This window comes from Crinia signifera, chromosome 4 (assembly GCF_055691185.1).
Source record: "Crinia signifera chromosome 4, ASM5569118v1, whole genome shotgun sequence".
Taxonomy (NCBI): domain Eukaryota; kingdom Metazoa; phylum Chordata; class Amphibia; order Anura; family Myobatrachidae; genus Crinia; species Crinia signifera.
This window is the reverse complement of record NC_139220.1, coordinates 337101151-337127351: the sequence shown is the minus strand read 5'-3', so window position 1 is coordinate 337127351 and position 26201 is coordinate 337101151. Positions and strand designations below refer to the sequence as shown.

At 50.8% G+C, this 26201-nt stretch overlaps 1 protein-coding gene across 3 annotated transcripts in view; it reads right to left on the bottom strand.

Moving 5' to 3' along the window:
* ACTL6B (actin like 6B) overlaps positions 1–23742 on the bottom strand; it is a 62314-nt gene extending 38572 nt beyond the window's left edge. For 2 of the 3 annotated variants that reach the window (XM_083185842.1, XM_083185843.1), the window contains exons 1-4: positions 23611–23742; positions 19912–19988; positions 9292–9454; positions 4028–4128 (exon numbers count right to left, since the gene is read on the bottom strand). In XM_083185842.1, coding sequence (XP_083041968.1) covers positions 4028–4128; positions 9292–9454; positions 19912–19988; positions 23611–23635 — 366 coding nt within the window. In that variant the 5' untranslated portion in view covers positions 23636–23742. Of the gene's footprint in view, positions 1–4027; positions 4129–9257; positions 9455–19911; positions 19989–23610 lie in introns of those variants that run through there. The other variant, XM_083185844.1, reaches the window with a different exon arrangement.
* Positions 23743–26201: the final 2459 nt, after the last annotated feature.

Below are 26201 nucleotides of genomic sequence, written 5' to 3'. Positions count from 1 at the left end.
GAACAAAGGTCCAGGAGATTTCACCCACGGTCCAGAGACAGAGATCGTAGCAGTAACCAGGACGGCTGTCCTTACAGAAGAGAGTCCAGTGTGGATACACGCATCCAGGGTAAAGAGAATCCCGAGTAACGTCCCGGATAGAGAACAGATCAAGGCGAGGTACTAATGGGGGCAGACAGCCCTAACCTCCTACATGATGGAGAAGACGACTCACCAGCAGATGAGGTCATTCTAGAATTCTGGACGATGGTGGATAACGTATATTATTCTATTGATTCTTGTTTGCCAGATACCTTTGCACAAAAACTGAAGTGGACATGACTGAAAAGGCAGGCGTATACATTTTCTGGTACAATTCTTTCAGCACCGAGGTAGCCGCCTACCAGATAGACTTTTGCACCATTAACCCCTGTGTCTCCAAACGATGGACATAGGGATGTAATAAGAATGGTCACCCAAATGGTATAGAACAGGCCCTTGTTCAATTAGCAATCTATATATTGATTATTCTTACTATTATCTGTATTGTCGTTTTTTGTATTATACTATGTTGTAGAAAACTTGCTACCAAAGGTATTATGTATGAATCCATTGCCCCTGCACACGCAAATTCCCCTGAAGGCTACAAACAATATCTTGCTAAGCACAGAAATAAGGAATTCCGTAAGAAGAATCATATCATCTAAATTCATGATTCTAAGAGGGGATTGAAGGGTTAAAATTTTGAACCCATGTAGCATATAAGAATTTGCACGTAGAACTGTTCTCATTATGGTTTTTCTATGGCTACATTACAAGGTCATACTGTAAGCCTAAGCGTGTCTTATCTAAGTTTCTACTACTCCCCCTTTTGTGGTTTCGTATGCAGCGTGCACCTGCATAAACTCCCTTATAATGAAAACCCCCCTCTCTCACCCATTCTCTTGTGTATAATATCTTGTATGTCTCCTGTTTAATCTGCCCAGCAACTGTTAAACAGCCAATAACAAAGTACCATACATTTGTCCACACCCATGTATCATGTCTTTTAACCTACTGTTAAACTCTTAATAAACCAGAATGTTTCTTGACTCGCCACCGTGTGTTTGGTGTGTAGGGTTAAATCACATTCTCACTGGTACCTAAGGGGCCACCAGGTCGAGGGGCTACACATTTATCCTTACAGTGACAGACAGAAGGGAGCTATAAGCCTGCCCCTCCCCCTGCAGAGTGACACAGACAGAAGGGAGCTATAAGCCTGCCCCTCCCCCTGCAGGGTGACACAGACAGAAGGGAGCTATGAGCCTGCCCCTCCCCCTGCAGGGTGACACAGACAGAAGGGAGCTATAAGCCTGCCCCTCCCCCTGCAGGGTGACACAGACAGAAGGAAGCTATGAGCCGACCCCTCCCCCCGCAGGGTGACACAGACAGAAGGGAGCTATGAGCCCGCCCCTCCCCCCGCAGGGTGACACAGACAGAAGGGAGCTATGAGCCCGCCCCTCCCCCCCGCAGGGTGACACAGACAGAAGGGAGCTATGAGCCCACCCCTCCCCCTGCAGGGTGGCACAGACAGAAGGGAGCTATGAGCCCGCCCCTCCCCCCCCATGCAGGGTGACACAGACAGAAGGGAGCTATGAGCCCGCCCCTCCCCCTGCAGGGTGACACAGACAGAAGCCCGCCCCTCCCCCCCCGCAGGGTGACACAGACAGAAGGGAGCTATGAGCCCGCCCCTCCCTAGGGTTACCACCCGTCCGGGATTACTCCGGACAGTCCGGTAATTAAGCCAGATGTCCGGAGTCCGGACGGGTGGCGTTCCCGGACTATACAATGTCCGGGAACCGTGCTGCCACTGCCACTAGTGAGTGACTACTAGAGCGCGAGGTGAGGAGATGCGCCGGGAGTTGACAAGGGGAGAGATAGCCGCTGTATGTGCAGACCTGTCTGCTCGTTGGCTATTTCAAATCTCGCAGTTCAGCAGCCAATCAGGAGTGGTGGATCCTGATTGGCTGCCAGACCGCGAGATTTGAAATAGCCGGGCGGGGATGGTGCGTGCGGGACATGTGTGGTACCTGTGGGAGCAGGCGCGCTGCTACATGCTACATGAGACACAGAACAGTAAGTCTAACTGCTGCTGCTGCGCGTACGAAGCGCCCTGTCAGTGCTCCTGGCGGGGCAGCACCTCATCCCCGGGACCTCGAGCCTCCGCTACCTTTCAAGCAGTTTTCTGTTGTTGTTTTTTTTAATCAGTCAGTGTCAGAAAGCTGTGTCAGGTAGCAGTGTCAGTCAGCGTCAGGGAGCAGTTAGAGAGATGTGTCAGGGAGCATTGTCAGTGAGCTGTGCCAGAGAGTTGTGTCAGGGTCAGTGTTAGAGAGCAGTGTCAGGGGTCAATGTCAAGGATTCCGATGACATTTTAATTATAAGGTTGGCTGACATCAGGCTGGATGCTGCATGTCCAGCCATTCTAGTGTGCTTCCACTGCCTACCTAACATTAAAAGTGCCCCCCCCCCCCCCATGGCTGCTGCTGTGTGGCAGACTGGCACTGGCTATCTGAGGAGCCCTAAGTTGCCCCCTGCTGCTTTACTGCTTGGCCTGTTGTCCAGACTGAGTGACACTGACACCGACACCATACCAGCTGTCCCAGAGACCCAAGTCCCAGTCAGTGTCTGTCTGACAGACTACCGAGGCACCCTCCACTGCCCACCCCAGCCCCACCACTGTGTATTGCAGGCCAGTGCTGTCTCCAGCCCTGTGTGGGCTGCCTGTGGCTGTGGCTGCCCCCCTGCCTTAGCAGGCCGTAAGGTCCCCTCCTACCCTCAACAGGGACCCTCTCTTCTTCTCCTGCTGATCTGACTGATAGAGCATGCAACCCCTGGCATAGAGCATGAAACCCGTAGCAAAAAGCATGTAGGTAAGCGGCACTTATGTGGCATAATATGTAATAGGCATTACGGCATGTGGTATTATATGTAATGGGCATTACAGTGTGTGGCATAATGTGGAATGGGAATTACAGTGTTTGGTATAACGTGTAATGGGCATTATAGTATGTTGCATAATATGAATTGGGCATTGCGGTGTCGCATAACATGTAATGGGTATCATGGCATGTGGTATAATATGTAATGGGTGTGTGACTTGTAACAAGCATTACGGTGTAAATTTTCGGCGCGCACTATCCCTGTTGTCCTTAGTTTTAAAAAAATGTTGAGCCCTGGCATAACTTGTAATGGGCATCATGGCCTCTGGTGCGCACTGTTGTCCTTCTTTTATGAAAAATTGTTGAGCCCTGGCATAATGTGTAATAGGCACTATGGCATGTGGTATAATATGGATGTGTGACGTGTAATAGGCATTATGGGGCAAATTTTTGGTGCGCGCCTTCGGCGCGCGCTGTCCATTTTCTCCCTATTTATAAAAAAAATTGTCCACTCATCGCATAACGTGTAATGGGCATCACGGTGTGTGCCATAATATATAATGGGCATCAGTGTGTGGCATAACGTGTAATGGGCATTACAGTGTGTAACGTGTATGTGGTATTACTGTGTGCGAAATCAAGAATAGATTTGAAGCAAATGTAAAAAAAATAAGGCGGGTCAAGGGGTGGGGCTGGGGCCGGGTCAATGGGTGGGCTGTGGGTGTGTCAAGGGGCGGGTCACTGTCCGGGAATAGCTCAACACAAAGGTGCAGGGTGACACAGACAGAAGGGAGCTATGAGCCGGCCCCTCCCCCCGCAGGGTGACACAGACAGAAGGGAGCTATGAGCCCGCCCCTCCCCCCGCAGGGTGACACAGACAGACGGGAGCTATGAGCCCGCCCTTCCCCCGCAGGGTGACAGACAGTAGGGAGCTATGAGCCTGCCCCTCCCCCTGCAGGGTGACACAGACAGAAGGAAGCTATGAGCCTGCCCCTCCCCCTGCAGGGTGACACAGACAGAAGGAAGCTATGAGCCGGCCCCTCCCCACGCAGGGTGACACAGACAGAAGGGAGCTCTGAGCCCGCCCCTCCCCCTGCAGGGTGACACAGACATATGGAGCTTTTACTCACGGGTGCCTCTGACATGAGGACGGGGTGTAAGGCTGGGTCTGACTTCAGGTGCTTGTTGAACGTGTGGTCCAGAATTGCTTGGAAAGAATCCCAATCTTCAACTGTTAATTCACAAATCAGGAGACACACAGGTGAGAAGAGCTGGGGTCACCATGCAGCAGGTAATATGAGGGCACATGGAAGTGGGGCACAAGGAGATGCACAGAACTACCCACCCCATTGTATAACAGACATGGTGCTGGTGCGTGTGTGTGTGTGTGTGTGTGGGGGGGTCCTGCTTCTGTACTAGAGATAACTGGAAGCAGTGGCGCCTCCAGAAATACAACCTAACAGCGCCACCCATAGGCCCGCCTCCTGGTGCATGTGTGTGGGGGGGGCCTGTTGCTTCTGTTCTAGAGATAGGGGGTTGGATCCAGATGGATGGATTCAGAGAAAGGGAGTTGAACAGTAAATTCTTACAAAAATCACCTTTTCTGTTTCGTCTATCCTGGAAACACAGCTCAACCATGGGACGTTCAAGAACCGGTCCTCTGGGAGGGTAGGCTCAGGCACGCAGTTCTTATCACTGCTCGTCCAAATGAAGAGTCCTCCAATGCAAACTCATGGAATCTGTAGAATTTGGTTAAATTCAAGTGGCATACCTGGTCCAACCTGCATACTTGCTCCGCAGTAGCCCCGTGACGCACAGCCCAAGAGGCAGCAATTGACCTGGTGGTATGAGCATTAATCCTGGAGGGCACTGGTCTGCCAACTTTATTGTAGGCAAAGGCAATAACTTACCTTAACCCTTGAGCAATGGTCAGCTTTGAAGCTGGCCAGCCTCTCTTATGTACATCATACAAAACCAACAGTAAGTTTTACGAAACGCCTTTACTCTGTCCACATAAATGCACAAGATGCGAACAACATCCAGTTTCTTTCATTTGTCCCTGTTCCTGACCTCCTCAGTAGGACTAAACACCGGAATCACAATTTCCTGGTTTAAATGAAAAGAGAAAATTACCTTAGGCAAAAACTTAGGAACTGTTCTCAACACAGCCCTATCATCATGGAACACCAAAAACGGAGACTTGCAAGACAAGGGCAGGCCCCTAATTCATATACACACCTTGCAGACGCTATGGCCATGAAAAAGTTAATATCCAAGTAAGAAACTTTAGGTCAGCTGACCTTTATGGTTCAAATGGTGGTTTCTGAAGAACAGACAACACCAGAGATAAATCCCAAGGGGCCACTGGTTGTCTATACGGAGATTTAAGATGGGTAACCCCTTGGAGTAAGGTTTGCACCTCCGGTAACAAGGCTACTTTCGGTACTTATGTAGTATCTGGGCTGCCGATTTTTTGATTGTATGCCTTAAGTTAAGGCATACAATCAGATGCGATGCGATGCGATATCGCATCGCATCGCATACGACCATGCGATGCGATGCGATGGACCCGATTTTTCCATAGGATTCAATGTTAAAATGGACTCTGTCCATTTTAACATAGAATTCAATGGGAAAAGGGGTCCTTTTCATACCCCTACTATCCAAGTGGGCATGGAGTTGGATATAAACCTGTGGCGAGCGTAGCGAGCCACCGAGCCCGAAGCGTGGCGAGCGAAGCGAGCCCCGCGAGGGGACGGTATTCTGTGTCCCCTCGCGGGGCTCGCTACGCTCGCCACGCTTCGGGCTCGGTGGCTCGCTACGCTCGCCACAGGTTTATATCCAACTCCATGCCCACTTGGATAGTAGGGGTATGAAAAGGACCCCTTTTCCCATTGAATTCTATGTTAAAATGGACAGAGTCCATTTTAACATTGAATCCTATGGAAAAATCGGGTCCATCGCATCGCATCGCATCGCATGCGATATGGTCGGGTGCGATGCGATGCGATGGACCCGATTTCAAAATCGGCAGCCCAGTTACTACATAAGTACCCTACTTTCTTTTGAAAGAAAATGGACAAGGCTGACAACTGCACCTTAAATGATTGAAGGTTTAATCCCGAGGATAATCAATCTTGAAGGAAATCCATATGTCTGGAGACTTTAAATCTAAACTTGTGAACTTTCTGTCTCTCACGCCATCTAATGTACGTCTTCCAAACCCTATAATAATTAGCTGCAGAAACCGTTTTCCTTGCACTAATCATGGTTCGGATAACCGCGTCTCAAAAACACTTCTTTTTTAAGATGGAGGTTTCAAGAGCCAGGCCATCAAATTGAGTCGAGCTAGGTGCTGATGAAGGAAGGGCCCTTGCTTGAGAAGGTCTGGCCGAAGTGGAAGACGCCACAACGCTGTCAACAAGCTCAGAATGCTGGAATACCAAGATCTCCTTGGCCCATCCGGAGCGAGCATGGGAAATGGCGGAAAGACATACGCCATGTTGAAATTCCAGGGCCGCGCACAGAACCTGGACACCTGGCAATTGTACCTGGACGCCATTAAGTCCACTTTCTGGTAGTCCCCAAAGAGCCACTATTTCCTGGAATACCTCTGGGTGTAACGCTCATTCTCCTTCCAGGAGATTCGCTCTGCTGAGGAAATCTGCTTCCACATTCCGAATTCCCGGAATGAAAACAGCAGATAAGGCCGGTACATTGGCCTCTGCCCACTGGAAGATCCGAGACACTTCCTTCATCGACATCCTGCTGCGAGTGCCCCCTTGATGGTTCAGATAAGCCAAAGCCGTGGCATTGTCTGACTGGATCCGAATACCTTGCACAGGTAGTGCATCTACCAGTGGGACTTTTCCCACAATTTGATATGCTCTTCAGGCATGGGGTACAGGCTCAAAAACCTTTTAGGCATAAGTAGCCTTTTATCCGGCGTCTTCATCAGAAGGAAAAGTGATTGCGTCCCTGTTGGGGAGCCTTATCCACCTCAGATAAATGTAATGCCTGTTTTTTACAGCCAAAATTAAATCAACACCAGGGACAAAGGATTCAAGCTCTTCCCTCTGATCCCACTACATGTCTTCCACACACTCCCCATCATCCTCAGAGTCTATTTTAGGGATAGGTGGGGTGGATAAAGGGTGTCTGGGTGAAACCTCAGACTCCTTAGTAAACTGCTCCATAAAAGCATTAATCTTGTGTACACTGTGAGCAGTGTCCTGCATGGCCTGTATAAATGCAGGGTCCCCCTGAGAAGGAGGAATTAACCCATCTGAAGGTTGTGAGGATGACAATGGCCTGGGAGATCTCACCAACTCATCTCTGTTCAAAGCCTGTACCAAGGCAGACACAGACCTTCCCAGATCAGCTGCCCACGCAGGCTCCGGTTGCTCAGCCCTCTGGGCTTGCACCCCACTGGGCACAGATTCGCATGTAGGGCATATATCCCCATGGTCCATATTTTCAGGGGTTAATTTAAGCCCGCAAAATTTGCAGTTAATTAACATTTCCGATGCTCCTTCCCCCAACACAGCAGCATTACACCTTTCAGTGCACTAAGTCAGGCGTTTGTACCAAGCCAATATATATCAGTGTACTTTTCTGTCTGCCCCTCTGTGGTCACTGGGGATGGCTTCGCCTCAGAAGAAACTTGTCACTCTGTCCACAGTAAAGAATCTCCTTCCAGCTCCGCACAGTGTGAGATGAAAGGGCGCCAGGGCAGAGTGAAGGAAGAGACCAAAGTCCCTGCTACAGCAGGGTGGGAGGCTCTTTGTCACATTTTCCCCCCTGTAAGCTGCTCCTACTGAATGTTCCTTCTATTTCCTCTGTCTCCCCTTCAGTGGGGACCACTTGGAATCGCCCAGCTGCGTTGAGCTCCTGTAACAGGCTGCAATCTCCTCAGAGTTCAGCCTGCAAACCCTTTCAAGATGGCGACTGCCATCGTGGGGTGCCCGTCACCCATGATCCCCCCCCCCCTATGCAGGGAGCCGGCTCCGGGGTCCAGGAAACCTCACTTGTGAGGAGGTTTAAGTGCTGTGTTGAGAGACCAGACAGCGTCTCTCAGCACACAGGGAGCTGACAGGAGGCACTTATGTCAGCCCCTGCGGCGCTGTCAGTGTGAGGTAACTTCCCCTGGAAGCCTCACCCTGCATCCTGCAATCGTAATATTAATTAAAAAACACCCTAGCTACTCTATTGTATGGCTGCAGGAGCAGCCCTTCAGCACAGCACCCACTCCGGTGGGCACCTACAACGAACTGAGGAATGCTGGGATGCAGAAGGGAGGAGCCTGCCTCTCAAAGCTTTAGCATAGGTGCCTGGCTCCTGCGGACCCTCCTACATCCCCATGGTTGAGCTGTGTCACCAGGATGGATGAAAGAGAAAACTGAAAGCAGTGGGGCCTCCAGAAATACAACCTAACAGCGCCGCCCACACGCCTGCCTCCTGGTGCTGGTGCATGTGTGTGTGTGTGTGTGTGTGTGGGGGGGTCCTGCTGCTTCTGTACTAGAGATAACTGGAAGCAGGGGGGCCTCCAGAAATACAACCTAACAGCGTCACCCACACGCCTGCCTCCTGGTGCTGGTGCATGTGTGTGTGTGTGTGTGTGTGGGGGGGGGTCCTGCTGCTTCTGTACTAGAGATAACTGGAAGCAGGGGGGCCTCCAGAATAAAACCAAACAGCGCCACCCACACGTCTGCCTCCTGGTGCTGGGATACAATGGCTGCCCCTGATGGGATGGGTAATGCTTGATGATGAATTCTGTAGAGATGTCCCTGCAGGGTCCAGGCAGTACCAGTAGAAGGTGGCCCTGCAGGGCATACATGAGTTATAGTAATCTGTGTAAGCAGACATATACGTGTATGTGTCTCTTCTATATATATATATATATATATATATATATATATATATATATATATATATATATATATATATATATATATGTGCGCTCCATTTAGTTTACATTGTATCCTAATTTAATTAGCGTGATGGTAACGCGACTTGCGCTTACATTCTTTTCACGTGGTCAGAGATCCATCTGTGGCTGTAGTAAGCTTCAAATTCCTCTTATAAAATCCAGCCCCTTCTTTAAGAGACCACATGACTGCAGTTACCTTTGGTCACCTATGGGCGGCAGTTCTGCCCAATGAGCTGAAAGGACAAAGCTTCCGTACCCTTACTGCAGAGACCCGGCTCTGGACTGACCAATATGGCAGGAAGAACGGTCTTACACACTACCCTCAGTAGATGCTCTCACCAATGACAATGGAAGATTATGGGTAATGGTTGCAGCATAGCTGTAAAGCACAAGATGGCATGTGGTGGGCAGAGATCTGGTACACAACAGACACAGCTTGGCGGAGAGTCGGCACATCAGTCTCACTCATGCCATTCTTCAGAGGGGAGGTGACCTCGGTAAGTGGTCGCGGGACATGGAGGCAGGTTGTGTCTATATAATACACCCGACTCAGCTTGCGGTCCTTTTCCAGATCCGATGACAGAGAATCATCAGGAGAAAAAACACTGAGGGTGGTGGGGAAGTCGGCCTGGTGGGAGAAGAGAGACATCATATGAGACAAGACAGAAGACTGAGAAGAAGTACAGCTACATGTTGATGGAGCACAGGTGCAGGGTGATGGAGGCATAGTGATGGAGGCATAGTGATGGAGCACAGGTGCAGGGTGATGGAGGCATAGTGATGGAGCACAGGTGCAGGGTGATGGAGGCATAGTGATGGAGGCATAGTGATGGAGCACAGGTGCAGGGTGATGGAGGCATAGTGATGGAGCACAGGTGCAGGGTGATGGAGGCATAGTGATGGTGCACAGGTACAGGGTGATGGAGGCATAGTGATGGAGCACAGGTGCATGGCGATGGATGTAATGATGGAGCACAGGTACAGGATGATGGAGGCATAGTGATGGGGTGCATAGTGATGGAGGCATAGTGATGGAGCACAGGTACAGGGTAATGGAGGCATAGTGATGGAGCACAGCTACAGGGTGATGGAGGCATAGTGATGGTGCACAGGTACAGGGTGATGGAGGCATAGTGATGGAGCACAGCTACAGGGTGAGGGAGGCATAGTGATGGAGCACAGGTGCAGGGTGATGAAGGCATATGATGCAGCACAGGTACAGGGTGATGGAGGCATAGTGATGGAGCACAGGTGCAGGGTGAGGGAGGCATAGTGATGGAGCACAGCTACAGGGTGAGGGAGGCATAGTGATGGAGCACGGGTGCAGGGTGATGGAGGCATAGTGATGGAGCACAGGTGCATGGTGATGGATGTAATGATGGAGCACAGGTACAGGATGATGGAGGCATAGTGATGGGGTACAGGGTGATGGAGGCATAGTGATGGAGGCATAGTGATGGTGCACAGGTACAGGGTGATGGAGGCATAGTGATGGAGCACAGCTACAGGGTGAGGGAGCCATAGTGATGGAGCACAGCTACATGGTGAGGGAGGCATAGTGATGGAGCACAGCTACAGGGTGACGGAGCACAGGTACAGGGTGATGGAGCACAGCTACAGGGTGAGGGAGGCATAGTGATGGAGCACAGGTGCAGGGTGAGGGAGCCATAGTGATGAGCACAGGTACAGGGTGATGGAGGCATAGTGATGGAGCACAGCTGCAGGGTGAGGGAGGCATAGTGATCGAGCACAGCTGCAGGGTGAGGGAGGCATAGTGATGGTGCACAGGTACAGGGTAAGGGAGGCATAGTGATGGAGCACAGCTACAGGGTGAGGGAGCCATAGTGTTGGAGCACAGCTACAGGGTGAGGGAGGCATAGTGATGAGCACAGGTACAGGGTGAGGGAGGCATAGTGATGAGCACAGGTACAGGGTGATGGAGGCATAGTGATGGAGCACAGGTACAAGGTGAGGGAGGCATAGTGATGGTGCACAGGTACAGGGTGATGGAGGCATAGTGATGGAGCACAGGTACAGGGTGATGGACACATAGTGATGGTGCACAGGTACAGGGTGAGGGAGGCATAGTGATGGTGCACAGGTACAGGGTGAGGGAGGCATAGTGATGAGCACAGGTACAGGGTGAGGGAGGCATAGTGATGAGCACAGGTACAGGGTGATGGATGTAATGATGGAGCACAGGTACAGGATGATGAAGGCATAGTGATGAGCACAGCTACAGGGTGAGGGAGGCATAGTGATGAGTACAGGTACAGGGTGAGGAAGGCATAGTGATGGAGCACAGGTACAGGGTGAGGGAGGCATAGTGATGGAGCACAGGTACAGGGTGAGGGAGGCATAGTGATGGAGCACAGGTACAGGGTGAGGAAGGCATAGTGATGAGTACAGGTACAGGGTGAGGGAGGCATAGTGATGGAGCACAGGTACAGGGTGAGGAAGGCATAGTGATGGAGCACAGGTACAGGGTGATGGAGGCATAGTGATGGAGCACAGGTGCAGGGTGATGGAGGCATAGTGAGGGAGCACAGGTGCAGGGTGATGGACACATAGTGATGGAGCACAGCTACAGTGTGATGGAGGCATAGTGATGGAGGCATAGTGATGGAGCACAGGTACAGGGTGATGGAGGCATAGTGATGGAGCACAGCTACAGTGTGAGGGAGGCATAGTGATGGTGCACAGGTACAGGGTGAGGGAGGCATAGTGATGGGGTACAGGGTGATGGAGGCATAGTGATGAGCACAGGTACAGGGTGAGGGAGGCATAGTGATGGAGCACAGGTACAGTGTGATGGAGGCATAGTGATGGAGCACAGGTACAGGGTGATGGAGCCATAGTGATGGAGCACAGGTACAGTGTGATGGAGGCATAGTGATGGAGCACAGGTGCAGGGTGATGGAGGCATAGTGATGGAGCACAGGTGCAGGGTGAGGGAGGCATAGTGATGGAGCACAGCTACAGGGTGATGGAGGCATAGTGATGGTGCACAGGTACAGGATGATGGAGGCATAGTGATGGAGCACAGGTACAGGGTGATGGAGGCATAGTGATGGAGCACAGGTACAGGGTGAGGGAGGCATAGTGATGGAGCACAGGTGCAGGGTGATGGAGGCATAGTGATGGAGCACAGGTACAGGGTGAGGGAGGCATAGTGATGGAGCACAGGTACAGGGTGAGGGAGGCATAGTGATGAGCACAGGTACAGGGTGATGGAGGCATAGTGATGGAGCACAGGTACAGGGTGAGGGAGGCATAGTGATGGAGCACAGGTGCAGGGTGATGGAGGCATAGTGATGGAGCACAGGTACAGGGTGAGGGAGGCATAGTGATGGAGCACAGGTACAGGGTGAGGGAGGCATAGTGATGAGCACAGGTACAGGGTGATGGAGGCATAGTGATGGAGCACAGGTGCAGGGTGATGGAGGCATAGTGATGGAGCACAGGTGCAGGGTGATGGAGGCATAGTGATGGAGCACAGCTACAGGGTGAGGGAGGCATAGTGATGGAGCACAGGTGCAGGGTGATGGAGGCATAGTGATGGAGCACAGGTACAGGGTGAGGGAGGCATAGTGATGGAGCACAGGTACAGGGTGAGGGAGGCATAGTGATGAGCACAGGTACAGGGTGATGGAGGCATAGTGATGGAGCACAGGTGCAGGGTGATGGAGGCATAGTGATGGAGCACAGGTACAGGGTGAGGGAGGCATAGTGATGGAGCACAGGTACAGGGTGAGGGAGGCATAGTGATGAGCACAGGTACAATGTGATGGAGGCATAGTGATGAGCACAGGTACAGGGTGAGGGAGGCATAGTGATGGAGCACAGATACAGGGTGATGGAGGCATAGTGATGGAGCACAGGTACAGGGTGAGGGAGGCATAGTGATGAGCACAGGTACAGGGTGAGGGAGGCATAGTGATGAGCACAGGTGCAGGGTGATGGAGGCATAGTGATGGAGCACAGCTACAGGGTGATGGAGGCATAGTGATGGAGCACAGGTACAGGGTGAGGGAGGCATAGTGATGGAGCACAGGTGCAGGGTGATGGAGGCATAGTGATGGAGCACAGGTACAGGGTGAGGGAGGCATAGTGATGAGCACAGGTACAGGGTGATGGAGGCATAGTGATGGAGCACAGGTGCATGGTGATGGAGGCATAGTGATGGAGCACAGGTACAGGGTGAGGGAGGCATAGTGATGGAGCACAGGTACAGGGTGAGGGAGGCATAGTGATGAGCACAGGTACAGGGTGATGGAGGCATAGTGATGGAGCACAGCTACAGGGTGAGGGAGGCATAGTGATGGAGCACAGCTACAGGGTAAGGGAGGCATAGTGATGAGCACAGGTACAGGGTGAGGGAGGCATAGTGATGAGCACAGCTACAGGGTGAGGGAGGCATAGTGATGAGCACAGGTACAGGGTGAGGGAGGCATAGTGATGGAGCACAGGTGCAGGGTGATGGACACATAGTGATGGTGCACAGGTACAGGGTGAGGGAGGCATAGTGATGGAGCACAGGTACAGGGTGAGGGAGGCACAGTGATGAGTACAGGTACAGGGTGAGGGAGGCATAGTGATGAGTACAGCTACAGGGTGAGGGAGGCATAGTGATGAGTACAGCTACAGGGTGAGGGAGGCATAGTGATGAGCACAGGTACAGGGTGATGGAGGCATAGTGATGGGGTACAGGGTGAGGGAGGCATAGTGATGAGCACAGGTACAGGGTGATGGAGGCATAGTGATGAGCACAGGTACAGGGTGATGAGCCATAGTGATGGAGCACAGGTGCAGGGTGAGGGAGGCATAGTGATGGAGCACAGCTACAGGGTGAGGGAGGCATAGTGATGGAGCACAGGTACAGGGTGATGGAGGCATAGTGATGGAGCACAGGTACAGGGTGAGGGAGGCATAGTGATGGAGCACAGGTACAGGGTGAGGGAGCCATAGTGATGAGCACAGGTACAGGGTGATGGAGGCATAGTGATGGAGCACAGGTGCAGGGTGATGGAGGCATAGTGATGGGGTACAGGGTGATGGAGGCATAGTGATGAGCACAGGTACAGGGTGATGGAGGCATAGTGATGGAGCACAGCTACAGGGTGAGGGAGGCATAGTGATGGAGCACAGGTACAGGGTGAGGGAGGCATAGTGATGGAGCACAGCTACAGGGTGAGGGAGGCATAGTGATGGAGCACAGGTACAGGGTGAGGGAGGCATAGTGATGAGCACAGGTACAGGGTGATGGAGGCATAGTGATGGTGCACAGGTGCAGGGTGATGGAGGCATAGTGATGGAGCACAGATACAGGGTGATGGAGGCATAGTGATGGAGCACAGGTACAGGGTGAGGGAGGCATAGTGATGAGCACAGGTACAGGGTGAGGGAGGCATAGTGATGAGCACAGGTGCAGGGTGATGGAGGCATAGTGATGGAGCACAGCTACAGGGTGATGGAGGCATAGTGATGGAGCACAGGTACAGGGTGAGGGAGGCATAGTGATGGAGCACAGGTGCAGGGTGATGGAGGCATAGTGATGGAGCACAGGTACAGGGTGAGGGAGGCATAGTGATGAGCACAGGTACAGGGTGATGGAGGCATAGTGATGGAGCACAGGTGCAGGGTGATGGAGGCATAGTGATGGAGCACAGGTACAGGGTGAGGGAGGCATAGTGATGGAGCACAGGTACAGGGTGAGGGAGGCATAGTGATGAGCACAGGTACAGGGTGATGGAGGCATAGTGATGGAGCACAGCTACAGGGTGAGGGAGGCATAGTGATGGAGCACAGCTACAGGGTAAGGGAGGCATAGTGATGAGCACAGGTACAGGGTGAGGGAGGCATAGTGATGAGCACAGCTACAGGGTGAGGGAGGCATAGTGATGAGCACAGGTACAGGGTGAGGGAGGCATAGTGATGGAGCACAGGTGCAGGGTGATGGACACATAGTGATGGTGCACAGGTACAGGGTGAGGGAGGCATAGTGATGGAGCACAGGTACAGGGTGAGGGAGGCACAGTGATGAGTACAGGTACAGGGTGAGGGAGGCATAGTGATGAGTACAGCTACAGGGTGAGGGAGGCATAGTGATGAGTACAGCTACAGGGTGAGGGAGGCATAGTGATGAGCACAGGTACAGGGTGATGGAGGCATAGTGATGGGGTACAGGGTGAGGGAGGCATAGTGATGAGCACAGGTACAGGGTGATGGAGGCATAGTGATGAGCACAGGTACAGGGTGATGAGCCATAGTGATGGAGCACAGGTGCAGGGTGAGGGAGGCATAGTGATGGAGCACAGCTACAGGGTGAGGGAGGCATAGTGATGGAGCACAGGTACAGGGTGATGGAGGCATAGTGATGGAGCACAGGTACAGGGTGAGGGAGGCATAGTGATGAGCACAGCTACAGGGTGATGGAGGCATAGTGATGAGCACAGGTGCAGGGTGAGGGAGGCATAGTGATGGAGCACAGGTACAGGGTGAGGGAGGCATAGTGATGGAGCACAGGTACAGGGTGAGGGAGCCATAGTGATGAGCACAGGTACAGGGTGATGGAGGCATAGTGATGGAGCACAGGTGCAGGGTGATGGAGGCATAGTGATGGGGTACAGGGTGATGGAGGCATAGTGATGAGCACAGGTACAGGGTGATGGATGCATAGTGATGAAGCACAGCTACAGGGTGAGGGAGGCATAGTGATGGAGCACAGGTACAGGGTGAGGGAGGCATAGTGATGGAGCACAGGTACAGGGTGAGGGAGGCATAGTGATGAGCACAGCTACAGGGTGAGGGAGGCATAGTGATGAGCACAGGTACAGGGTGAGGGAGGCATAGTGATGGAGCACAGGTACAGGGTTAGGGAGGCACAGTGATGAGTACAGGTACAGGGTGAGGGAGGCATAGTGATGAGTACAGCTACAGGGTGAGGGAGGCATAGTGATGAGTACAGCTACAGGGTGAGGGAGGCATAGTGATGAGCACAGGTACAGGGTGAGGGAGGCATAGTGATGAGCACAGGTACAGGGTGAGGGAGGCATAGTGATGGTGCACAGGTACAGGGTGAGGGAGGCATAGTGATGGAGCACAGGTACAGGGCGATGGAGGCATAGTGATGGAGCACAGGTACAGGGCGATGGAGGCATAGTGATGGAGCACAGGTACAGGGCGAGGGAGGCATAGTGATGGAGTACAGCTACAGGGTGAGGGAGGCATAGTGATGAGCACAGGTAAAGGGTGATGGAGGCATAGTGATGGAGCACAGCTACAGGGTGAGGGAGGCATAGTGATGGAGCACAGGTACAGGGTGAGGGAGGCATAGTGATGAGCACAGGTAAAGGGTGATGGAGGCATAGTGATGGAGCACAGGTACAGGGTGATGGATGCATAGTGATGGAGCACAGGTACAGGGTGAGGGAGGCATAGTGATGGAGCACAGGTACAGGGTGAGGGAGGCATAGTGATGGAGCACAGGTACAGGGTGAGGGAGGCATAGTGATGAGCACAGGTAAAGGGTGATGGAGGCATAGTGATGGAGCACAGGTACAGGGTGATGGATGCATAGTGATGGAGCACAGGTACAGGGTGAGGGAGGCATAGTGATGGAGCACAGGTACAGGGCGAGGGAGGCATAGTGATGGAGCACAGGTACAGGGTGAGGGAGGCATAGTGATGGTGCACAGGTACAGTGTGATGGAGGCATAGTGATGAGTACAGGTACAGGGTGAGGGAGGCATAGTGATGAGTACAGGTACAGGGTGAGGGAGGCATAGTGATGGTGCACAGGTACAGTGTGATGGAGGCATAGTGATGGTGCACAGGTACAGTGTGATGGAGGCATAGTGATGGTGCACAGGTACAGTGTGATGGAGGCATAGTGATGGTGCACAGGTACAGTGTGATGGAGGCATAGTGATGGAGCACAGCTATAGGGTGAGGGAGGCATAGTGATGGAGCACAGGTACAGGGTGATGGAGGCATAGTGATGGAGCACAGCTACAGGGTGAGGGAGGCATAGTGATGAGCACAGATACAGGGTGATGGAGGCATAGTGATGGAGCACAGCTACAGGGTGAGGGAGGCATAGTGATGGAGCACAGGTACAGGGTGATGGAGGCATAGTGATGGAGCACAGGTACAGGGTGATGGACAAATAGTGATGGTGCACAGCTACAGTGTGATGGAGGCATAGTGATGGAGCACAGGTACAGGGTGATGGAGGCATAGTGATGGAGCACAGCTACAGGGTGAGGGAGCCATAGTGATGGAGCACAGCTACAAGGTGAGGGAGGCATAGTGATGAGCACAGGTACAGGGTGAGGGAGGCATAGTGATGGAGCACAGCTACAAGGTGAGGGAGGCATAGTGATGAGCACAGGTACAGGGTGATGGAGGCATAGTGATGGAGCACAGCTACAAGGTGAGGGAGGCATAGTGATGAGCACAGGTACAGGGTGAGGGAGGCATAGTGATGAGTAGGAGATGATGGATGGGCGCATGATGGCTTAAAGGTAGGAGATGATGGATGGGCGCATGATGGCATACAGGTAAGAGATGATGGATGGGCGCATGATGGCTTACAGGTAGGAGATGATGGATGGGCGCATGATGGCTTAAAGGTAGGAGATGATGGATGGGCGCATGATGGCTTACAGGTAGGAGATGATGGATGGGCGCATGATGGCTTACAGGTAGGATATGGTGGATGGGCGCATGATGGCTTAAAGGTAGGAGATGATGGATGGGCGCATGATGGCTTACAGGTAGGAGATGATGGATGGGCGCATGGTGGCTTACAGGTAGAAGATGATGGATGGGCGCATGATGGCTTACAGGTAGGATATGATGGATGGGCGCATGATGGCTTAAAGGTAGGAGATGATGGATGGACGCATGACGGCTTACAGGTAGGAGAAGATGGATGGGCGCATGATGGCTTACAGGTAGGAGATGATGGATGGGCGCATGATGGCTTACAGGTAGGATATGGTGGATGGGCGCATGATGGCTTAAAGGTAGGAGATGATGGATGGGCGCATGATGGCTTACAGGTAGGAGATGATGGATGGGCGCATGGTGGCTTACAGGTAGAAGATGATGGATGGGCGCATGATGGCTTACAGGTAGGATATGATGGATGGGCGCATGATGGCTTAAAGGTAGGAGATGATGGATGGGCGCATGATGGCTTAAAGGTAGGAGATGATGGATGGGCGCATGATGGCTTACAGGTAGGAGATGATGGATGGACGCATGATGACTTACAGGTAAGAGATGATGGATGGACGCATGATGGCTTACAGGTAGGAGATGATGGATGGGCGCATGAAGGCTTACAGGTAGGATATGGTGGATGGGCGCATGATGGCTTAAAGGTAGGAGATGATGGATGGGCGCATGATGGCTTACAGGTAGGATATGATGGATGGGCGCATGATGGCTTAAAGGTAGGAGATGATGGATGGGCGCATGATGGCTTACAGGTAGGAGATGATGGATGGGCGCATGATGGCTTACAGGTAGGAGATGACATGCACTAGGTCGACTTTTACAAAAGCATGACATGGAAAAGGTCAACACATGAGTTTGAGAAAGGTTGACATGAGTTTGGTGTCAATGACAGCACCTGAGCACATTGACCCTGAATTACTCGGCACACTTTACCGTTCCATAAAAATAAAAAAAATCACGAAAAACCTATGTTGACCCTTTCATGTGTTGACTATTGCCATTTAACCTTTTGTCAATGTTGACGTAATGCACGTCGAGCTTTTGTCAACGTCATCAATATCAACCTAAATGACTAGAAGTGTGTTTTTTACCCCAGGCCATACATGTTTACAGTAGTGTGTGTTTCCGGTGTGAGGGAAACTTTTCCAGGCAGTTGGAGGTGTCAGCTGCTCTGTAGCCATTGTTCTGTGCAGGCGTTGGTGAATCAGGTCTGAGCTCACAGAATTTCACAGAGGACAAACTGTTTGTGCAGGCTCTGTAACTGGATATCGCAAGCTGTACCAAAGGCAATGCCGGTATACCGCACTGTTTCCAGAAGAGAGTCATCAACTAAACAATAGTGTTGGCGAAAGTGGTTGTGTCGGAGAAAGAAGGCCACTGAGGATGATTGTGGCAAGAATGAGAAGATGCTGCAAAAGTTGCTGTGCGGAATTCACTGTTCCACCCTCCCTTGTCTACAAAAACAGTGAGGAGGGAACTCCCCAAGTATAATATATTCATGGGCAAACTGCAGTTGCCAAACCACTGCTTATCGCGGCAAATGCCAGGAAATGAGGACTGATGTAACAATCGTGGCCTGCCTAGTTTTGGAAGACTTTCATCTTATTGGATGAATTGTCCTTCACCCTGGTCACAACCAAAGGACCCCAAAAACATGTACAATCAGGACAGGACTGGTGGCAAGAGTGAAGCACGGTGGGAGTCAGGAATGATTTGGGCAGCCATATCATGGAATTCTCCCAACACCATTTTCACCATGCTTGGCTCAGAAACTGCCATGTAGTATGTAGACATTTTGGCCGACCAGGTCTATACCATGTTGCAAACATGGTTTCCGGCAGGTGACACCTGGTACCAAGATGATCAGGTCCAGATTCATACAGCTTCATACATGTCCAATCATGGTTTTCTGAGCATGCATACGAGATCTCATCTTCCATGGCCTCCCCAATCATACAACCTCAATATCATAGAGCCCCTGTGGTCGGTTTTGGAGAACATGGTTTGGTCATGTTATCCCGCTTCAACATCACTCCAGCAACAAGAACAAGTTTTGGCTGAAGAATGGTTTCCATCTTTGACCATCTAGGACTTTGTCCATTCCAAAGAGAATGCAAACTGTCTTGCATGCCAACGGCGGTCCTACACCTTATCAAGAAATAACTTATTTTTCCCCTAGGTGTTTCCATATTTTTGTCTAAACCTTGTATAAGGCTGTATAGTGTGAGAAATGGAGGTAGCAGAAAGGACTGATGGACAGAGAGTAAAGCAGAAACGGGAAGTGATATGATGGGGACATTGGACAGTGTAATACTGTACATGAATCAGAGCATAAAGTACCTTGGGACAATCTTCGCCAGCATAACCAGCACGGACTGAATATGATCCGATATCAAAGACAAGAGCACCAACCTCATCTAAGAGAGAGACAGAGTTCGGTTAGATTGGATAATGTAGACTTTTGGAAAACAATAAGAAATGTAAATACTGACTATCGGGGGGGATGGATGAGGTGTAGTGGGGACAGGTATAATAGTGAGTAGTGGGGGATGGATGAGGTGTAGTGGGGACAGGTATAATAGTGAGTAGTGGGGGATGGATGAGGTGTAGTGGGGACAGGTATAATAGTGAGTAGCGGGGGATGGATGAGGTGTAGTGGGGACAGGTATAATAGTGAGTAGCGGGGGATGGATGAGGTGTAGTGGGGACCGGTATAATAATGAGTAGTGGGGGAAGGATGAGGTGTAGTGGGGACAGGTATAATAGTGAGTAGTGGGGGATGGATGAGGTGTAGTGGGGACAGGTATAATAGTGAGTAGTGGGGGATGGATGAGGTGTAGTGGGGACAGGTATAATAGTGAGTAGCGGGGGATGGATGAGGTGTAGTGGGGACAGGTATAATAGTGAGTAGCGGAGGATGGATGAGGTGTAGTGGGGACAGGTATAATAATGAGTAGCGGGGGATGGATGAGGTAGTGGGGACAGGTATAATAGTGAGTAGCGGAGGATGGATGAGGTGTAGTGGGGACAGGTATAATAATGAGTAGCGCAGGGGATGGATGAGGTGTAGTGGGGACAGGTATAATAGTGAGTAGTGGGGGATGGATGAGGTGTAGTGGGGACAGGTATAATAGTGAGTAGCGGGGGAAGGATGAGGTGTAGCGGGACAGGTATAATAGTGAGTAGCGGGGGATGGATGAGGTGTAGTGGGGACAGGTATAATAGTGAGTAGTGGGGGATGGATGAGGTGTAGCGGGGACAGGTATAATAGTGAGTAGCAGGGAGGGGGGAGGATGAGGTGTAGTGGGGACAGGTATAATAGTGAGTAGCGGAGGATGGATGAGGTGTAGCGGGGACAGGTATAATAGTGAGTAGTGGGGGATGGATGAGGTGTAGTGGGGACAGGTATAATAGTGAGTAGCAGGGAGGGGGGATGGATGAGGTGTAGTGGGGACAGGTATAATAGTGAGTAGTGGGGGATGGATGAGGTGTAGTGGGGACAGATATAATAGTGAGTAGCGGGGGGGATGGATGAGGTGTAGTGGGGACAGGTATAATAGTGAGTAGCAGGGAATGGATGAGGTATAGTGGGGACAGGTATAATAGTGAGTAGTGGGGGATGGATGAGGTGTAGTGGGGACAGGTATAATAGTGAGTAGTGGGGGATGGATGAGGTGTAGTGGGGACAGGTATAATAGTGAGTAGTGGGGGATGGATGAGGTGTAGTGGGGACAGGTATAATAGTGAGTAGCGGGGGGGATGGATGAGGTGTAGTGGGGACAGGAATAATAGTGAGTATAGGGGGATGGATGAGGTGTAGCGGGAACAGGTATAATAGTGAATAGCAGGGGATGGATGAGGTGTAGTGGGGACAGCTATAATAGTGAGTAGCGGGGGGGGGTGGATGAGGTGTAGTGGGGACAGGAATAATAGTGAGTATAGGGGGATGGATGAGGTGTAGTGGGGACAGGTATAATAGTGAGTAGCGGAGGATGGATGAGGTGTAGCGGGGACAGGTATAATAGTGAGTAGTGGGGGATGGATGAGGTGTAGTGGGGACAGGTATAATAGTGAGTAGCAGGGAGGGGGGATGGATGAGGTGTAGTGGGGACAGGTATAATAGTGAGTAGTGGGGGATGGATGAGGTGTAGTGGGGACAGATATAATAGTGAGTAGCGGGGGGGATGGATGAGGTGTAGTGGGGACAGGTATAATAGTGAGTAGCAGGGAATGGATGAGGTATAGTGGGGACAGGTATAATAGTGAGTAGTGGGGGATGGATGAGGTGTAGTGGGGACAGGTATAATAGTGAGTAGTGGGGGATGGATGAGGTGTAGTGGGGACAGGTATAATAGTGAGTAGTGGGGGATGGATGAGGTGTAGTGGGGACAGGTATAATAGTGAGTAGCGGGGGGGGGGAGGATGAGGTGTAGTGGGGACAGATATAATAGTGAGTAGCGGGGGGGATGGATGAGGTGTAGTGGGGACAGGTATAATAGTGAGTAGCAGGGAATGGATGAGGTATAGTGGGGACAGGTATAATAGTGAGTAGCGGGGGGGGTGGATGAGGTGTAGTGGGGACAGGAATAATAGTGAGTATAGGGGGATGGATGAGGTGTAGCGGGAACAGGTATAATAGTGAATAGCAGGGGATGGATGAGGTGTAGTGGGGACAGCTATAATAGTGAGTAGTGGGGGATGGATGAGGTGTAGTGGGGACAGGTATAATAGTGAGTAGCGGGGGATGGATGAGGTGTAGCGGGGACAGGTATAATAGTGAGTATCGGGGGATGGATGAGGTGTAGTGGGGACAGGTATAATAGTGAGTAGCGGGGGATGGATGAGGTGTAGTGGGGACAGGTATAATAGTGAGTAGTGGGGGAAGGATGAGGTGTAGCGGGGACAGGTATAATAGTGAGTAGCGGGTGATGGATGAGGTGTAGTGGGGACAGGTATAATAATGAGTAGCAGGGGATGGATGAGGTGTAGCAGGGACAGGTATAATAGTGAGTAGTGGGGGAAGGATGAGGTGTAGCGGGGACAGGTATAATAGTGAGTAGCGGGGGGTGGATGAGGTGTAGTGGGGACAGGTATAATAGTGAGTAGTGGGGGATGGATGAGGTGTAGTGGGGACAGGTATAATAGTGAGTAGTGGGGGATGGATGAGGTGTAGTGGGGACAGGTATAATAGTGAGTATCGGGGGATGGATGAGGTGTAGCGGAGGCAGGTATAATAGTGAGTAGTGGGGGATGGATGAGGTGTAGTAGGGACAGGTATAATAGTGAGTAGTGGGGGATGGATGAGGTGTAGTGGGGACAGGTATAATAGTGAGTAGCGGGGGATGGATGAGGTGTAGTGGGGACAGGTATAATAGTGAGTAGTGGGGGAAGGATGAGGTGTAGCGGGGACAGGTATAATAGTGAGTAGCGGGGGATGGATGAGGTGTAGTGGGGACGGGTATAATAGTGAGTAGCGGGGGATGGATGAGGTGTAGTGGGGACAGGTATAATAGGGAGTATCGGGGGATGGATGAGGTGTAGTGGGGACAGGTATAATAGTGAGTAGCGGGGGATGGATGAGGTGTAGTGGGGACAGGTATAATAGTGAGTAGTGGGGGAAGGATGAGGTGTAGCGGGGACAGGTATAATAGTGAGTAGCGGGGGATGGATGAGGTGTAGCGGGGACAGGTATAATAGTGAGTATCGGGGGATGGATGAGGTGTAGTGGGGACAGGTATAATAGTGAGTATCGGGGGATGGATGAGGTGTAGTGGGGACAGGTATAATAGTGAGTAGTGGGGGAAGGATGAGGTGTAGCGGGGACAGGTATAATAGTGAGTAGCGGAGGATGGATGAGGTGTAGTGGGGACAGGTATAATAGTGAGTAGCGCAGGGGATGGATGAGGCAGACATGGAGGGTACAATGTAAGGCTGGTGATCATACAGCAGCTATATGGGCAGCTGCAGGGAAATGACACAGACATGTAGAGCTGACAGCATACACAGATGGAATAGCAGAGGATGCAGTGCAGCAATTACCTCCCCCATACACTCCTCCACTCATCCTGTCCGTACACCTGAGGACACACTAGCCGTACACTGGGGGCACAGACAGACAGCCTGGCCTCACTTCTAGCCATCAGCAAATCACAGCACAAGAAACTCACACAGACGTGTTCTCATTGGATAATGCTCACATCACTCACAGATACATTGTGTGAGCTAACGTTCACGTATAAGATTACAGGAGCTCTTAAAGGGACAGATGTCTTATTATATACCAACACTAATCACTCCGCTCTGTATAATAATACAGAGTACACGCTGATACCGGTCACACCGCACTGTATAATAATACCGAGTACACGCTGACACCGGTCACACCGCACTGTATAATAATACTGAGTACACGCTGATACCGGTCACACCGCTCTGTATAATAATACTGAGTATACGCTGATACCGGTCACACCGCTCTGTATAATAATACTGAGTATACGCTGATACCGGTCACACCGCACTGTATAATAATACTGAGTATACGCTGATACCGGTCACACCGCTCTGTATAATAATACTGAGTATACGCTGATACCGGTCACACCGCTCTGTATAATAATACTGAGTATACGCTGATACCGGTCACACCGCTCTGTATAATAATACTGAGTATACGCTGATACCGGTCACACCGCACTGTATAATAATACTGAGTACACGCTGATACCAGTCACACCGCCCTGTATAATAATACTGAGTATACGCTGATACCGGTCACACTGCACTGTATAATAATACTGAGTACACGCGGATACCGGTCACACCGCTCTGTATAATAATACTGAGTATACGCTGATATCGGTCACACCGCACTGTATAATAATACTGAGTATATGCTGATACCGGTCACACCGCACTGTGTAATAATACTGAGTATACGCTGATACCGGTCACACCGCACTGTATAATACTGAGTATACGCTGATACCAGTCACACCGCACTGTATAATAATACTGAGTATAAGCTGATACCGGTCACACCGCTCTGTATAATAATACTGAGTATACACTGACACCGCACACACCGCTCTGTATAATAATACAGAGTACACGCTGACACCGGGCACACCGTACTGTATAATAATACCGAGTACACGCTGACACCGGTCACACCGTACTGTATAATAATACCGAGTATACGCTGATACCGGTCACACCGCTCTGTATAATAATACCGAGTATACGCTGATAGCGGTCACACCGCACTGTATAATAATACCGAGTATACGCTGATACCGGTCACACCGCACTGTATAATAATACTGAGTATACGCTGATACCGGTCACACCGCACTGTATAATAATACTGAGTATACGCTGATACCGGTCACACCGCACTGTATAATAATACTGAGTACACGCTGATACCGGTCACACCGCACTGTATAATAATACTGAGTATACGCTGATACCGGTCACACCGCACTCTATAATAATACTGAGTATACGCTGATTCCGGTCACACCGCTCTGTATAATAATACTGAGTGTACGCTGATTACGGTCACACCGCTCTGTATAATAATACTGAGTGTACGCTGGTACCGGCCACACCACACTGTATAATAATACTGAGTATTCGCTGATACCGGTCACACTGCACTGTATAATAATACTGAGTACACGCTGATACCGGTCACACCACACTGTATAATAATACCGAGTATACGCTGATACCGGTCACACCGCTCTGTATAATAATACTGAGTACACGCTGATACCGGTCACACCGCTCTGTATAATAATACTGAGTATATGCTGATACCGGTCACACAGCTCTATATAATAATACTGAGTATACGCTGATTCCGGTCACACCGCACTGTATAATAATACGGTACTTATGTAATATCTGGGCTCCCGTTTTTCTTATGAGACCGCATCCCCTCGCGGGGCTCGCTGCGCTCGCCACGCTTCGGGCACGGTGGCTCGCTGCGCTCGCCACACTATATAAAATCAACTCCATGCGTAATTGGATAGTAGGGGTATGAAAAAATTAGGTGCATTTAACATGGGAGCCCAGATAATACATAAGTACCAATAATACTGAGTACACGCTGATACCGGTCACACAGCTCTGTATAATAATACTGAGTACACGCTGATACCGGTCACACAGCTCTGTATAATAATACTGAGTATATGCTGATACCGGTCACACCGAGTATAATAATACTGAGTACACGCTGACACCGGTCACACCGCTCTGTATAATAATACTGAGTACCCGCTGATACCGGTCACACCGCACTGTATAATAATACTGAGTATACGCTAATACCGGTCACACCGCTCTGTATAATAATACTGAGTATACGCTAATACCGGTCACACCGCTCTGTATAATAATACTGAGTACACGCTGATACCGGTCACATCGCTCTGTATAATAATACTGAGTATACGCTGATACCGGTCACACCGCTCTGTATAATAATACTGAGTATACGCTGATACCGGTCACATCGCACTGTACAATAATACTGAGTACACGCTGATACCGGTCACACCGCTCTGTATAATAATACTGAGTACAGGCTGATACCGGTCACACTGAGTATAATAATACTG